Source organism: Mytilus trossulus, chromosome 2 (assembly GCF_036588685.1).
Source record: "Mytilus trossulus isolate FHL-02 chromosome 2, PNRI_Mtr1.1.1.hap1, whole genome shotgun sequence".
Taxonomy (NCBI): domain Eukaryota; kingdom Metazoa; phylum Mollusca; class Bivalvia; order Mytilida; family Mytilidae; genus Mytilus; species Mytilus trossulus.
In genome coordinates, this window is record NC_086374.1 from 94,866,192 (window position 1) to 94,881,500 (window position 15,309).

A 15,309-nucleotide genomic window follows, 5' to 3' on the forward strand; every position below is an offset into this window, starting at 1 on the left:
AATAGATTAGATATCCCATTGTTGACTTGGACGTCAAGGTTTTTAAGAAGTTTAAATAATTAAATTTAGACGAGTTGGTTACGTAATACACATTCATTTGTTCATTAATAATCCAAACGAAAACTTAAGAAATATTTGTTAAAATGCAAAGAGGGATTAACATAGGAAAGCTACTTTGAGAAAAATGATATTAATGACATTTTCTATACACTATAAGCCTTTCTAATGTATGATAATAATTAACGTATTATGCAAGATTGGTATAAATTTTTAATAAAAAGGGAATAAGTAAATAGCAGTAATGAACTGACATAAGTCAGTAGAATAGAGGATGGAAACGAGGAATGTGTCAACGATGCAACAACCCGACCAAACAGCAGAAAACATCAAAATGGGTCTTCGATGCAGCTTGAAAAAAAACCCACTCTAGTTTTGTCCATTTTCTATACCTTTTACGTCTGTAGTGTAAATACGTGACATGGATTGAATTACACTGAAATATGTTATAAGTAACACCCGAACACAGAAAAACACAAATATACCAGGCTTATACATGAGTACAGACAGATGCGTGTTTTGTCTACGGGTGTCCAAATCAAAACATTTGACGGGTCAAATGAAAAACGCAGTAAGAGCATAGAAAAAAACTTTAATAATTTGTATGTGTACCCATAAAAAAAATCTAATCCAAAACAGGATGTAAAATGAATATACTAGTCGATGCACAACAAAATGCAAGATATAAATGGCACAAAAGGAAAGAAACTTGCTTAAGGATGAGAATGAATATTCCGTTTTCAAAAATCTTCTTCACGAGAATATTCAAATTCATCTATAAGGAAGTATAGACTCCGTGTTCAATATAAATAAATCAGTTTTTAAACTTTGTAAATTCATTCAGAACGACCTAACATCCCGGTCATCCGTGTTAAATCTCTTTCACACAATGTCACCAGTATGTATTACATGTACAATATCCAGAGGGTACAAAACAAATAATTAGTTCAGTAAATAGGGTCATGACCAGGGTGTAACTGAGACTCTTAATTATGTTTAAAAATTTCTATGTAAGAATTACAAGTTGGGCCAACAATTCGTACATTTATGGCCTGGACAAAATGGTCGATTAAACAAGTAAATAATATGTATCACCGATGACCAGACGTCTGCGTTCAGAAGGTCTCTATATATCAACTAAACATACTTTAGTCGTTGACATGATTTATTAAGTCTGCTATTACTTTACGATAATTTCTAAGATAAATTTCAATATGCCTCATCATCCCTCGAGTGAAAGCTGAATTGAGAACTGTTCCATTATTTATTAGTCACCTTTAGAGATAGATTGATATTTTTTGGCAATCAGGTCCCTTATTTCTTTGAAGACCTATATTTGCTTTAGACTGTACGAGACCTTTTTTTCTATCCAGTTAGATAAGACCTGTATATTCAGGTATCAACTATGACACGGATAGAATAGCAAACAAGTAGACACGGAAACTAAAAGCAACTTTTGATTCTGAAATCCAATGAAATCATGTTTGATGTTGGCTATAATTGGATAATATGCAGGTTTTACTCATGCCAATTGTGGGAAAAGTCGATTCAAGGAGTACGAAAAATCTACAGCTGGTGTTATTGTTTAGATGAATTCCCAGTGGCAATATATACACAAAGTCACGAAGGAGACCATAGAACTTTTGAGAACAGAAACCATCATATAAACATACTTATTTTCTTTTTATTACCATGAAACCCTTTCTTTAAAGCTTGGGTGACATTGTTTCTCTCCTTGCACATCTGAATAAGGTGTACTTTATTATGTAAATATCAATTGAAACTTTCTCTTATTATAGTTGGTAATGTTTGAGTCAAACCATCCAAATTTTTGTTGTGGAAAACAAATTTAAGGGTCATAGGTTATCCTAATAATATTTCTTTCTAAATATTCGATCCTGTCTTAAATTTTGAATTTCTTCTCAGCCACCTAAACGCAAATGGTTGCTCTTTAATGGTATACTATTTGTGTAAACACAAATAATCTTTATTCTTTAACTCAAAACAGAGCGGTGCACATATAAAATCCTTGTAAATTAGTACACGCATACTGACAAAGTATTAAGTTTCAAATTACCAACAAGTTTTAAATATTTACATTTGAATAATCAAAGTGCAAATAAGACTTTCAAAGTATAATTAAAACTCACTTAAAATATGAAATACACAGGCGAAAAAATTAGCAGCATTTAATTTTAAAAGTCAATATATGACACTTTATAATACATTTTAAATGCAGAAGTTTTGATAAAATGCATTCAGATTAAAATCTCCAGATAATAAGCACATTGACTGTAAAATATAAACACTATGTTCAAATTTTAAACAACGTAAATTCCGATCTAAAAACAGTTATGCCAGTTACTTTTAACCCTTTCTGAAAATCTCGTACGGGTCTTGGACATAAGTTCTATGGGCCATTTTAAAGGCAATGTCCACCTCTAGCTCTGGTATAATGGCCCACGTGGAGAATCTCTTCGTTTGACCAGCCAGCATGCAATAGTTTATTTCGACTTTGTTGTAAAAAGAGGTTCCACCTCCCCCTTTTAACCCTTTGCTGACAAACTTGTACGGGTCTAGGGCATAAGTGCTATGGGCCATTTTATATTCCAATGTCCATCCCTACCTCTGGTATAATGGCCCATATTGATATTGAGAATCTCTTAGTTTGGCCAGCCGGCTATAGATTATTTCAATTTTTTTGTATACCAGGGTACACCCCTTGCCATTTGCTGACTGACTCGTACGGGTCTAGGGCATAAATGTTATGGGCCATTTTAGAGGCAATTCTTACCTCTGAATGGAATGGCTTTATAATGTTGAGATAAATGACTCTGACTGATTTACGTAATTTTGAAAAATGATACAGCATTGAAATAGTACCTGATAGGTTTTATTTTTTAATGGTTTTCCTTCAAGCAACTATAATTATGAATCTTCTTGTTTTTCTTATCTGTTAAAATGGAAGACGCGATCGAATGTACATGATATGCATTAGTTTTGAGATGGGACTATATTCAAATATCGACATTTTGAAAATATTTAGAAAATTGAATTAAGATTCTAAATATCTCAGACACAAGTTGATTCTAAACTGTTTTTGTTATTATTTATATGTACCTTTCGTTGTATAGCTCATTGATATACGTATTGAAATACTTTAACACACTTTGCTTTGAAAGTTTTATGGTTAAGATTTCCCTGATGAAAGCAAAAACGGAACAATACCATATCTTAAAAGTGTTACTTTGGTTTCAAATTGATTTCATAAATTTTGTTATGCTTGAAATTTTGGCGGATTTTATGTTAATTTTAAACTGAGTTCGCGTATGGTTGCATTTTTCATTCTTTTAACGGAGTTGCGGAACTCTCTCCCACATGTATGCATATTGATTTTTAATTTTATATTCTTAACTTATGTTTTGGAGGGGTTGGAGTTCGGTTTTGCATGTTATCGAGAAAGAAAAGAATACAAAAACTACAGCAGTTCATTTAATTGAGTTATATGCACGATTTTGAATAATAAAAACAACAGTCCGAGACAGCAATGAAACTTCTATTTATTCTTTTTGACGCAGGATGGATTGTTACCATTTTTCAATGTCAATACATTACACGTTAACGTATTTGAATGAAAAGATATTATTTCTCTTTAATAAGATATCGGCAAATGACAACTTGCTTAATAATATCTCTCATTTATATACTTACTTATTTATAAAACGTCCCATTTTCTGTCCCACATAGAGCGTATTCATATGACTGATTAAGCACTAAATGAAAAGAATTTGAGCTCGCTTTAGAAAAAATAACACGCAATGACAAATATTAAATAAACCCGTTAAATTTAGAAATGTCTTTTTTTATAAAACTTTTTTCTAACAACCTTTTTTCTTGAATAAATATTTTATACTTTTTAGATCGCCAATGAAATAAACACGGTATTTGTAACATGCTTCCGAAGTGCTTTCCTAGATTGGCGATAAGAAGGAACGTTTATAAGTCAGGCGCGTATAGATATGTAGAATATTTGTAGATTTATAGTGTGGTGGTATGTTGTAAAAAAAAAAAAAAAAAATCTTATTTTTCCCAAAGTATCGTTTTGTAGGATTTCACTAATATATGCTTATAAAGAAGAAGATGTGGTATGAATAAAAAAGAAGATGTGGTATGATTGCCAATGAAACAACTGTTCACAAGAGACCAAAATGACACAGACATTAACAACTATAGGTCACCGTACGGCCTTCAACAATGAGCAAAGCTTATACCGCATATTCAGCTTAGTTTACCTTGTATTTGTATTTGTATTTGGAAAGTCAGTTCCTTTTTATTCCCTTTGAGTCAATTTTGTCAATATAGGAAAATGTCTTAAAACACATTGAAACAGAATTTTGATTCTCAAAACTAGAATATTGATAATCTTTAGAAACGTTAGTCCAAGTATCTTTGGTTTTTTTGGTTTTGAAATTCTACATGTAAGAACCTGCGTAAATTAAGTCATCATAAATAACAGAATTGAATTTAGTATTTGCGCTAGACTCTCGATTCATCTACCAAAGACCCAGTGACGCTCGAACAAACAAAGTTAAAAAGGTAAATTAAAGTACGAAGCAGTTGTTGGCATGACACGGGTTATGTTCTTCTCATTCCTATCGGGAAGGATTGTGCCTGATATTCATATGATGAAAATATTTCAATAAGTTTAATTGAAGTTGGAGCTGGCATGTCAGTTAACTGCTAGTAGTCTGTTGTTATTTATGTATACTTGTCATTTTGTTTATTTTCGTTGGTTACATCTTCTAACATCAGACTCGGACTTCTTTTGAATTGAATTTTAAATGTACGCATTGTTATGCGTTTACTTTTCTACATTGGCTAGAGGTATAGGAGGAGGGTTGAGATCTCATAAACATGTTTAACCCCGCCGCATTTTTGCGCCTGTCAGGAGCCTCTTGCCTTTGTAAGTCTTGTATTATTTTAATTTTAGTTTCTGGTGTACAATTTGGAAATTTGGAAATTAGTATGGCGTTCATTGTTACTAGTATATATTTGTTTAGGGGCCAGCTGAAGGATGCCTCCGGGTGCGGGAATTTCTCGTTACATTGACGACCTGTTGGTGACCTTTTGCTGTTGTTTTTTCTATGGTCGGGTTGTTGTCTCTTTGACACATTCCCCATTTCCATTCTCAGTTTTATTAGTATAAAAAAAAAATCAAAGTTTTGTGAACAGTCAATTTATATGTTCTGGTAAAAGATTAAACGAAAAATGGTTTGTAAATCTAGAGCAATAAGTATGAAAGAAATCGTTCCGTACTTAAAGGCTAGCATTTATTGATAACATAGCTACAGTCTTGTCAAAATGTCTTCATTAAACGTTAAGGCCGTAACATTTATTGTTTAAAATATTAAGAAGTGTTGTCAAATTCATTCAAAAATTTTAGAGTTATTGCTCGTTGCCCTGTCCATAATTTTTTTAATTTTAATCTTGATTACCTTCCAGAAAGTCGTCCTGTATCACATCATATATATTATTCTGTCTTGATTGCACAGGTTTGTTACCATTTACTTTTGTGAAACTATTTGTCTAAAGTATAGCCATCAAAGGCTAACTTGAAGTACCTTTGGATATATTTTGGCCGTAGTTTTTTTTAACAAAAATTATCATTAAGATAAAAGTGAGTGTTATTGAATTTGTCTCTTTATTGGAACTGACAAGGGTCTTTTACTGAGTTTGGCTATTATAGATCGTGTTTCAAGTGAATACAGGTCTACTTTGAATAAACTAAATACAAATGTATATTAAATAACAGCAATAGTTGTAAATTTTTCTGTAAATACATATAATTTTGCTTAACTCGTGAAACTCTAGTAAAATAATTCCGATAATATGAACGATTTTTCGTTCCCTATCGTCAATTTCCCTTTTCTGGACAGTGACGTGAAATATGGTGTTTATATATCCCTACTCAGTTGCTATGCCCGTGTCGGTAGTGACGTTTTGGATTTCAATGAACGTAATCTATGTATCACTGTAAAATGATCATGTAAAACAAACCCGAAAGATACCAAAGGGACATTCGAACTCATACGAAAAAAATATATAACCTGATAGTTTATTTCTATCATAAGTAACTGAACAAAATAATAGATATGCATTATTGATATAGCACATTTTCTATCAGCCAATGATATTATCGCCATCTCCTGGATACCTACAAAGATAATCGATTGATTACAACTATTTTTTGTTAACTGTTATCCTTCAATTTGGTAGAAGTGTTAATACTAATACAAGTAGCCTCTGCTAATGTAAAGAGTACTCATTTTGATAGACATTGCACAGACTTAACAATCTTTCTTATATTTGATGCGTTTCCCTCAGTTTTAGTTTGTTACCCGGATTTGTTTTTTTCTTAATCGATTTATGAGTTTCAAACAGCGGTATACTACTGTTGCCTTTATTTAACAACCGAGTCTCTGTCAATTTAAAGAGAAGTTGTATCGATACACCTATCACAAACCAAAAATCTGAGTATCTGTCAACATTAAAAGTATTTGTAAATGGTACACTTAACACAAACTTAACTATTGAATCTATTGCAATAAAATAATATAAGAGTTTTTAGCACAGACTTAACAACTGAGTGTCTACATGGTCTATGTAAATTGTAGTTTTAATGATACACTCAGCACAAACTTAGCATGGGGGTATCTGCATTATAGGTATACAGTAGTTGTATTATACATTTATCACCAACTTAACGATGTGATCGCTCCATTTGTATGAGAGTAGCTGTTTCTACGACACATAAAACTTACTCATCTTCACAAATAAAATATTCTTCATACGTGCAATGGATGTCATTCCATCTGTAACTAAGACCCGGATATATATGCGCACAATCTTCATTGTGAGTACTACCACCGTTACTAGGTTGCCCTGGATACCAGTCGGTATAAGTCAAATTGGCCTCTGTTGTTGCCCATTTCCAGTATCCTTCAACCACATCATCAGTGCCAACCAGAATCCTTAAAACAAGACAATCAAAGATAGTCCAATATATAGTATATCAAAATTCCACATATCGTTATCATAGGCCTTAGAAATCTTAGAATTCAAAAAGTAAACTATTTTCATAAATTAATATACACACATAGAAAATTCGTTCAAGTTGAATATTAATCTTAATCGGCACGAACATTGACTTTTTAAAATGTAATAACAAAATTAGGCTCAATGTACATTTAAAAATGGTGAAGTCTATGGTAACACAGGGCTGGACTATTTTTTGTTTTTTAAATACTAAGGCTTACTACCTCAGGAATATATCACCTTAGCTGTATTTTACAAAACCTTTAAAATGTGTGGTCCTCAATGTTCTTCAGCATCGTACTTTATTTGGTCTTTTTTTAACTTTTTTTTAATCCAGTGTCAATAATGTCGCATATACAAAATTTCAATCCTTGTGTCTGTGACGAGGTTATCTATAACTGATGTCCTAGCTTTATCACTAATGGAATTACACCCTGTTCTGTTGTTAAGTTGATAATATTTGTACACGGTTGAATATGACACATTTGCAATAAATGCATTTGGGATGTACTGGTTCATTCTGAAGTCTGGGGAAAATACTGATTGATTTATATATTAGTTGATATTGAGCTTTGTATAAGTTTCAGTAACTGACAGTTCTCAAAAATCTAAACTTTGTGTCTTTTATCGTTGTTCTGTTTGTCATTGTTTTGTGCTAATAGTTATCAAAAGTACCAGGATTATAATTTCATACGCCAGACGCGCGTTTCGTCTACATAAGACTCATCAGTGACGCTCAGATCAAAATAGTTAAAAAGCCAAATAAATACAAAGTTGAAGAGCATTGAGGATCCAAAATTCCAAAAAGTTGTGCTAAGCACTGATATGATGAGTCAGGCCCCTTTCACCTGATATATACATGTATACAGTTGTTCTTATGTTTTGATGTTACATCACTGACCGATGTTAAGGTTGAGATGAGTTGTCACTATTATGTGTAACCCCGACACATTCTTTAGCTGTTACAAGCTCTTTTGTATTGTTTTTCATATTTTCATCTCGAGTATGATTTTATTGATTACGATACGATATAGATTTTTCTTCCTTTTTTGATAGTCATATGCATGATATGGTGACCCTTCAGATTAATTGTTTACATCATAGTTTGTATGGATAGTTTACTCATTGGCAGTCATACTTAAAAAAAATTGTAATAAATAACGCTGTAAATCCAGATAATGCAATACATCTTATTCAACAGCTTTATAATCATTATCTAATTTATTGCGTTATGATAAAAGGTATGTTGAAAATAAATAAATTGAAATTGTGTGTTGTCGTTAGAAACTGCATTGCTAAACTAAGCACGGATTAAAGCCAAAAATTGTCATGTCCGCCATTTCTAGATAATGATAATGCAACGAACAAACTGCGATAACAAAATGTTCTTTCATGCCATATTGACACATTGCAATACAATATGTGTGAATAAAAGAATAAATAAACTCACCAATTACAAATGTGTGAATAAAATGTGTGAATAAAAGAATAAATAAACTCACCGATTACAAATCTTTGAATTTTTCGAAAAAAGTAAAGATTTTCTTATCCTAGGAATAATTTACTTGAGCCGTATTTGGCACAACTTTTTTTGGAATTTTGGATCCTCAATGCTCTTCAACTTCGTATTTGTTTGGCTATATAAATATTTTGATATGAGCGTCACTGATGAGTCTTATGTAGATAAAACGCGCGTCTGGCGTACTATATTATAATCCTGGTACCTTTGATAACTATCATCACAGATGTACTAGGATTGAAATTTCATATTTACGCCCAAAGTTTTGTTAACAGTTAATTTATTATTATGAGCATAGCAATAATAACACGGAAAACACCGGTATATTAGTATGTTTGTGTTTTAAGTCCATTGTTGCAATATTCCGAAGAAAAAAAATGTTCACAGAAAATATATATGTTGGTAACCACTTAAATCAGTTTTTTAGGATCGTAAGACAATATATTTTGTATTAATGAAAACATGAAGCGCCATTGTGTAAAACGATTTTTGTAATAATTGTTATCAAAGGTACTAGGATTACAAGTTAATACGCCAGACCCGCGTTTTGTCTACACAAGGTTCATCAGTGACGCGTAGATGAAAATGGGTTTTAAGGCAAACAAGTACAACGTTGAAGAGCATATAGAACCAAAAATTCCAAAAAGTTGTGCCAAATATAAAAGCTTTAATTGCTATTATAAAAACAATTTTCGTAATGAAATACTCAACAAAGAAGATAGTGCATTTTTAATGTATACTTATCAGTTTGTTTTTATATCATAAGATTCAGTATTTTAAAAATGTTTACCTCTTTTTAATGTCATTGATGTGTTCCTTATGAATATCTCCTCTTCTTTGCTTTCAACAATGACTAGATTTGAATGGTGAGCATTACAAGATGCCTGTTAATTACAAAATACAGACTGTTTTATTGATTACAAGAAAATTTAAGTAGCTCTATTCGACACTTCAAACACAAAAAGCGTAGAAATTAAAGACATTGACAATTCCATCTTTATGTGATGTTGTGATGTTCCGAATTTTTTTTTTTGAAATGCACATGTATTAATTTCTATAGATCCTTTCCGTCACTGAGAATTGATATTGGTTAACGATTAGCATTACAATGGCGCACTTTTATTTAACACATGTAAATGATAGTTATTTATTCGATTACCTCAATACGATTTTTGTTATCTTTTGGTCCCTTCTTGTCATATTGGCAATCTGTTTTAATTTATAATTCTTTTCTTTCAAATATTTGGTTTTGAGAGATTCTAATGAAGCCAGATAAATCATCATCCTCATCATTTATTATATCCAAGAATGTTGCATCAAGAAATCCGTGTCCTATATTTTTATGCCCCACCTACGATAGTAAAGGGGCATTATGTTTTCTGGTCTGTGCGTCCGCCTATTCGTTCGTTCGTTCGTCGCACCGTCCGTTCGTCTTTCCGTCCGTTCATTCGTCTGTCCCGCTTCAGGTTAAAAATTTCGGTCAAGGTATTTCTTGACGAAGCTGAACTTAAGTCTAATCAACTTGACATTTAGAACACATGTTGCTTATGATAAGATCTTTCTAAATTTAAAGTCAAATTAGACTTTTGACCCCAATTTCACGGTTCACTGATAATAGAAAACGAAAGTGCTAGTTTCAGGATAAAGTTTTTGGTCAAGGTAGTTTTCGATAAAGTTGGAAGTCCAATCAACTTGAAAATCCATATTCACATGGCAAAATCAAATAACAAAACGCCTCAAAAACGAATGGAAAAGAACTGTCATATTCCTGACTTGGTACATGCATTTTCAAATGTAGAGAATGGTGGATTAAACCTGGTTCTATAGCGCTAACCCTCTCACTTTAATGACAGTCTCATCAAATTCCGTTATATTTACATTGATGCGTTAAATAAACAACCACAATAAATGAAATAGTCAAAATATGAGTAGATCAGTCATCATCGTATAACAATTTTAAAAGGGACAATTTAACAAAACACAAAAACATCTACTATCTACGAACACATTGATTGATTTGAGTGTCTGACGCCAGAAGTTTTTTATACGTCACATACATTTGTCGTTCTATGTGCATACAAACAATTTTAAAATTTACATAGGCAATGTTAGCATACAGGGTTAAAAAATCAAAAGAAATTAATTTACTATGTCATATTGTTTTGCTTGTATTAGTTTTTTTTTCAACAAAATGTTGTTCATTTGACATAATTTGTTTCCACTTACAGCTGCCCTGAACCAGTCAAGCTTGTATGAACTGAAGAGATAGCAAGATTCGGAGAAATAGTACCAACCAAATGGGCATCCTGCATTTACTGCACCTGTTGAGAGCAAATAGAAAGTATGCATGAGTTGGTTTAGAAATTTTTGAATTCCAAAAGAAAAAGTATAAATAAACATATTCAGAAAGATAAACTAAAACAAATAAAAGTGAAAATTAAAAAATATATTCCAAATCGTACTTCAAATTTCGAGAAAAGAGGTCATAAACACTCTATTATCAAATATATGGAAATGTTATTAAAAGTAAAGTCAGGTGCATGTAATTCAGTCAGGTTGTCGTTTGTTGCGGTGTTACGTATTTTTTTTGGGGGGGGGGGGGTTCTTGTTTGTATATGCATAAGGTTGGATGTGCTGTAAAACTTTCTCTCGTTCAATAATGATCAATTTCAAAATAAGTGTCGAAAACACATACACAATGTTTACCATAAAATGATTATTTCACGCCCATGATTCCTAAAAAGTGTCGATGGACAGTTGACTTATTTGTAACGATTACAGTTTCTCAATGATGGTTATCAAGATAATTGCCAAAAACCAAAAAGACATAACTCGTCGTTTCAGGCAATAACTTTTATAAGAAGACCATTAGTTGTTATGATGATATAAGTGAGAGTTTAAGCTAGCTGTAAAACTAGGTTTCATCCCCCATTTTCTACACAAGAAAATACCTTTACCAAGTCAGGAATATGTGAATTCATATCCATTCGTTTAATGAGTATGCCCTTTTGATTTTCATTTGCTTAGGGACTTTTCGTATATAATTTTCCTCTGTGGTCGTTTTTTTCTTTTTTGTTTTCTTTTTTTATATATATTAAAGTTATCAAAGGTACCAGGATTATAATTTGGTACGACAGACTCGCGTTTCGTCTACATAAGACTCATCAGTGAGGCTCATACCAAAATATTTGTAAAGCCAAACAGGTAAATAGTTGAAGAGCATTGAGGATCCAAAATTCCAAAAAGTTGTGCCAAATACGACTAAGGTAATCTATGGCTGGGATAAGAAAATCCTTAGTTTTCAAAAAATACAAAGTTTTGTAAACAGATAATTTATAAAAATGACCACATTAACCGTTATAAGAAAGCGGTATTTCGTTTTGTATTAAATATATTAAGAATACTGTAAAAGATAACATCGCAGTGTTATGTACATTCATCATTTTATGGTCTCATATTGTTCTAATTGATATAGGAACATGTCTGTAGTGCCTACATTTCATATTTGGTTTCAATATCATACATGTAAATTGTCTACAATCGACACATTTGTTTTATTAAGATCAAACATGTCTGCAATGCCTACATTTAATCTTTGGCTACCATACCATACATGTAAATTGTCTACAATCGGAACATTTGTTTTATTAAGAGAAACATGCTATCTAATTAGATGAACCAATCTCTCATTATTGACACTAATCTATTTTACTTACCGGCATAAATAACAAGAAATAAGAAAGTTAAAGAAATCATCCTGTTTAAATTAAGTTACCAACCGTGTTCCTTATCGTGAACATTTATTAACTTTTGATTAGATAAGGTTGGCAAATGTTGATATCTTCGTCTGACCTGGTGTTTCTTTTCTTTGGACTTTGGATTGTTCTCACCTGTGTGTTTGGTTATTCTTACAGCCATGTTGTTTAATTTTGAGACGATTTTATTGAATTTTGTTATGTGAATATTATTGTCTTATGAACTGAGGATACATTTTTTCATCCAAACGTTTAAATTCAAACAAGCAGCAATACATGTACAGTATAAACATAATAATGTATATATCGTTTCTATATACTCTATGAACATAATTTCCTCGTTTTCTAATGACAGGCCAAATCTTCCGCTCTTCACCCCGTTGGACATACCCTGAAAACCCGCCTTTTGCGTCAACTGTTTAGAAATCGTTCATAACATGCATAATATATGCAAACCGTATACAGATCAAGACAAGATATACAACAACGTTCAACTTTTATTTCTCAAATTATTAACCAATTTATACCTTCTTCGAAATTGCTATTTTCTACGCAATGAGTTGTAAGAATGAGCCCGTCTGAAACGTTACTCTTTCAAATTTCGTGATATATACAGTTCCTTAGCAAATATGATCAAAAATACTTTTAGTCTCGATAGTGAGTTGAATTTAACTAAATTTCAGTTAACACAGTTCACTACAGTAGCTGTTTCATAGAAAGCTCATAATATTATTACGTTTAGGTTATATTTAGTTAAACATAGACAAGAACAAGATAAGATATTCGCAGATTCATTTAAATCAGGTCAAATGTAAAGGAGTTATACCAGAGAAATATATATAGTATGACATTCATTATCACTGAACTGGTGCACCTTTTGTTTAGATACCAGCTGAAGTCCGCCCCATGGTGCGAGGTGTTCTCGCTGTGTTGAAGACCAATTGGTGGCTTTCTACTGTTTTCTGCTGTTTTGTCAAGTTCTTGTCTCTTTGACATATTCCGCAACTACAAGTTATTTCAACAAACAAACTTCAACTGTATATATGATATAGATTTCCCAACTCATTCGGTTATAAGAGCTTGCAGCTGCTACTCAGATGTAGTAAAACGTCACCAGTTTGTAAGCAGAAGTTGATGAACCAGGGTTATGCCAAATGTAAAAAAAAAAGATGTGGATAAATAAAAATTCATCGAAAGATACCAATGCCTTGTTGATAAATATTCCGTATCAACTTCTCAAATAATACACGATAGTCTTGGAGTATAGATTCTAGGTACTGACTTTGTTTATCACCTAATTAACGTGTTAAAGTATTCATTTGTGTGTCGCGGTAAATTATTTATTTTACTGTTTAGACGGGTCTTGGTAATATACATTTGACGTGGTTTGGTAATTTTGCATTCCGTAATTGTGTAATTGTGCTATGATAAATTTTTGTATTCTTGTCAATCGTATTGCTAATATGCTCTGTATCTCTGCCTATATGATTTTCTTTGATGACACATTTGTTTGTTTTTATAGTTATTAAGATTATAACACAATTTTAGCTGCTATACCCCTTTTTTGACATATTTACCTATTATGTCTGTATGTTTTGTTCACACATCGTTGTTCATGTAATGGAATGGTATGCCACTGTTATACAAGTGAGATGATTAGATAGCAATACAACAAGGTTTAATTGATAATTTTCTACATCAGAAAATGTCTGTACCAGGTTATGAATATGACAGTTGTTGTCCATTCGTTTGATGCGTTTTATGTGTTTGAACTTTATTTTGACTTATTTGTCATTTGCTTAGGGACTTTCCGTTTACAATTTTCGTGCTATTTTACCATTTTGTATATGCAACGGCTCCTGAGCTTCAACGCTCATACCTGATTTCATAAATCACTAGATCATCGGCTCAAACAAATGATAAAGAACTACTTTTGAATTTTGTAACTTAGATATACTGTCTGGTTTTTAAGTAGCAATTCAATAATGTATATCAATGCTTTTTTCACGAAAATCCATATGAAAAATTATTGTACAAGTTATAAGTGAGTTGTTGTCCTGTTTTGTACAAATTGTATTTTTTACAAGCCTTTTTTGTACAAATTACATTTTGTACAAAGTCAAAATACAAATTATAATTTGTACAATATTTTTGTACAAATTATAATTTGTACAAAATGATAACTTGTACACAACATATATAAACTCATCATAGATACCAAGATTAAATTTTGTATTTACGCCAGACGCGCGTTTCGTCTACCTTCAAAAGAATCATCAGTGACGCTCGAATCCAAAAAAGTTAAAACTGTTAAAGCAAAAGCAGTAGTACATATTTTTGCTCATTGAAGTCAATTTAAGAATAAAGTTGCGTTGAAAGCAGTTTCAAACATACGGAAGCGTATTAGATCCATGTTTTTTTCAAATTGTCGACTTTATCTCGAAATTTCTAACTTTAATCTTGGGGAGTTTAGTTCAAGTTAGGGCGATTTTGGTTCATTTCTAAGATGTTGAGAAACCGCTTTTAAGGGCTCGCGATACACATGATACAGTTTTGATCTTACGATGAATTTTTGACGAAAGCATGCTTGCAAGCTATATTTCACACACCCGTTTGATTTAGAAAGTTGGAGTTTAAAAAGGAAAAACGTCAAATTTAAACTATCCTGGTATAAAGTTGCTCATCAAATGACGAATTTTACCATTAAGTTCGCATATATTTTTAGGGCATTCAAAGTGTATTATTCATTTATTCTCATTTAATTTTTTTAACTACATGTTACTTGAAGAACAATGTATAGTTGTATTTCATGAAATTGTCGGTATTTAGAAAATAGCGAGATTCTTTTCATAATACCATATTCCTTGAAGGTTCATAGACAAA

General features: G+C 31.9%; 1 protein-coding gene across 1 annotated transcript; it reads right to left on the reverse strand.

Annotated features, from left to right (window-relative positions):
* Positions 1–6,881: 6,881 nt before the first annotated feature.
* LOC134708418 (C-type lectin domain family 4 member E-like) lies at positions 6,882–12,469 on the reverse strand. The gene is made up of 4 exons (XM_063568923.1): positions 12,388–12,469; positions 10,898–10,992; positions 9,462–9,555; positions 6,882–7,088 (listed from the first exon to the last, which is right to left on the reverse strand). The coding sequence occupies exons 1-4, from the start codon at positions 12,425–12,427 to the stop codon at positions 7,021–7,023; spliced, it is 297 nt and encodes a 98-aa protein (XP_063424993.1). The 5' UTR covers positions 12,428–12,469; the 3' UTR covers positions 6,882–7,020.
* Between the last annotated feature and the right edge of the window lie 2,840 nt (positions 12,470–15,309).

What these genes read in the sequence shown, in the direction of transcription:
- LOC134708418 (XM_063568923.1), bottom strand. Translation starts at nt 12,427, where the DNA reads ATGATTTCTTTAACTTTCTTATTTCTTGTTATTTATGCCG. An exon ending in ATTTCTTGTTATTTATGCCG is followed by an intron (nt 10,993 to 12,387) that starts GTAAGTAAAATA and finishes TGCTCTCAACAG; the next exon opens with GTGCAGTAAATGCAGGATGC. An exon ending in TTGACTGGTTCAGGGCAGCT is followed by an intron (nt 9,556 to 10,897) that starts GTAAGTGGAAAC and finishes TGTAATTAACAG; the next exon opens with GCATCTTGTAATGCTCACCA.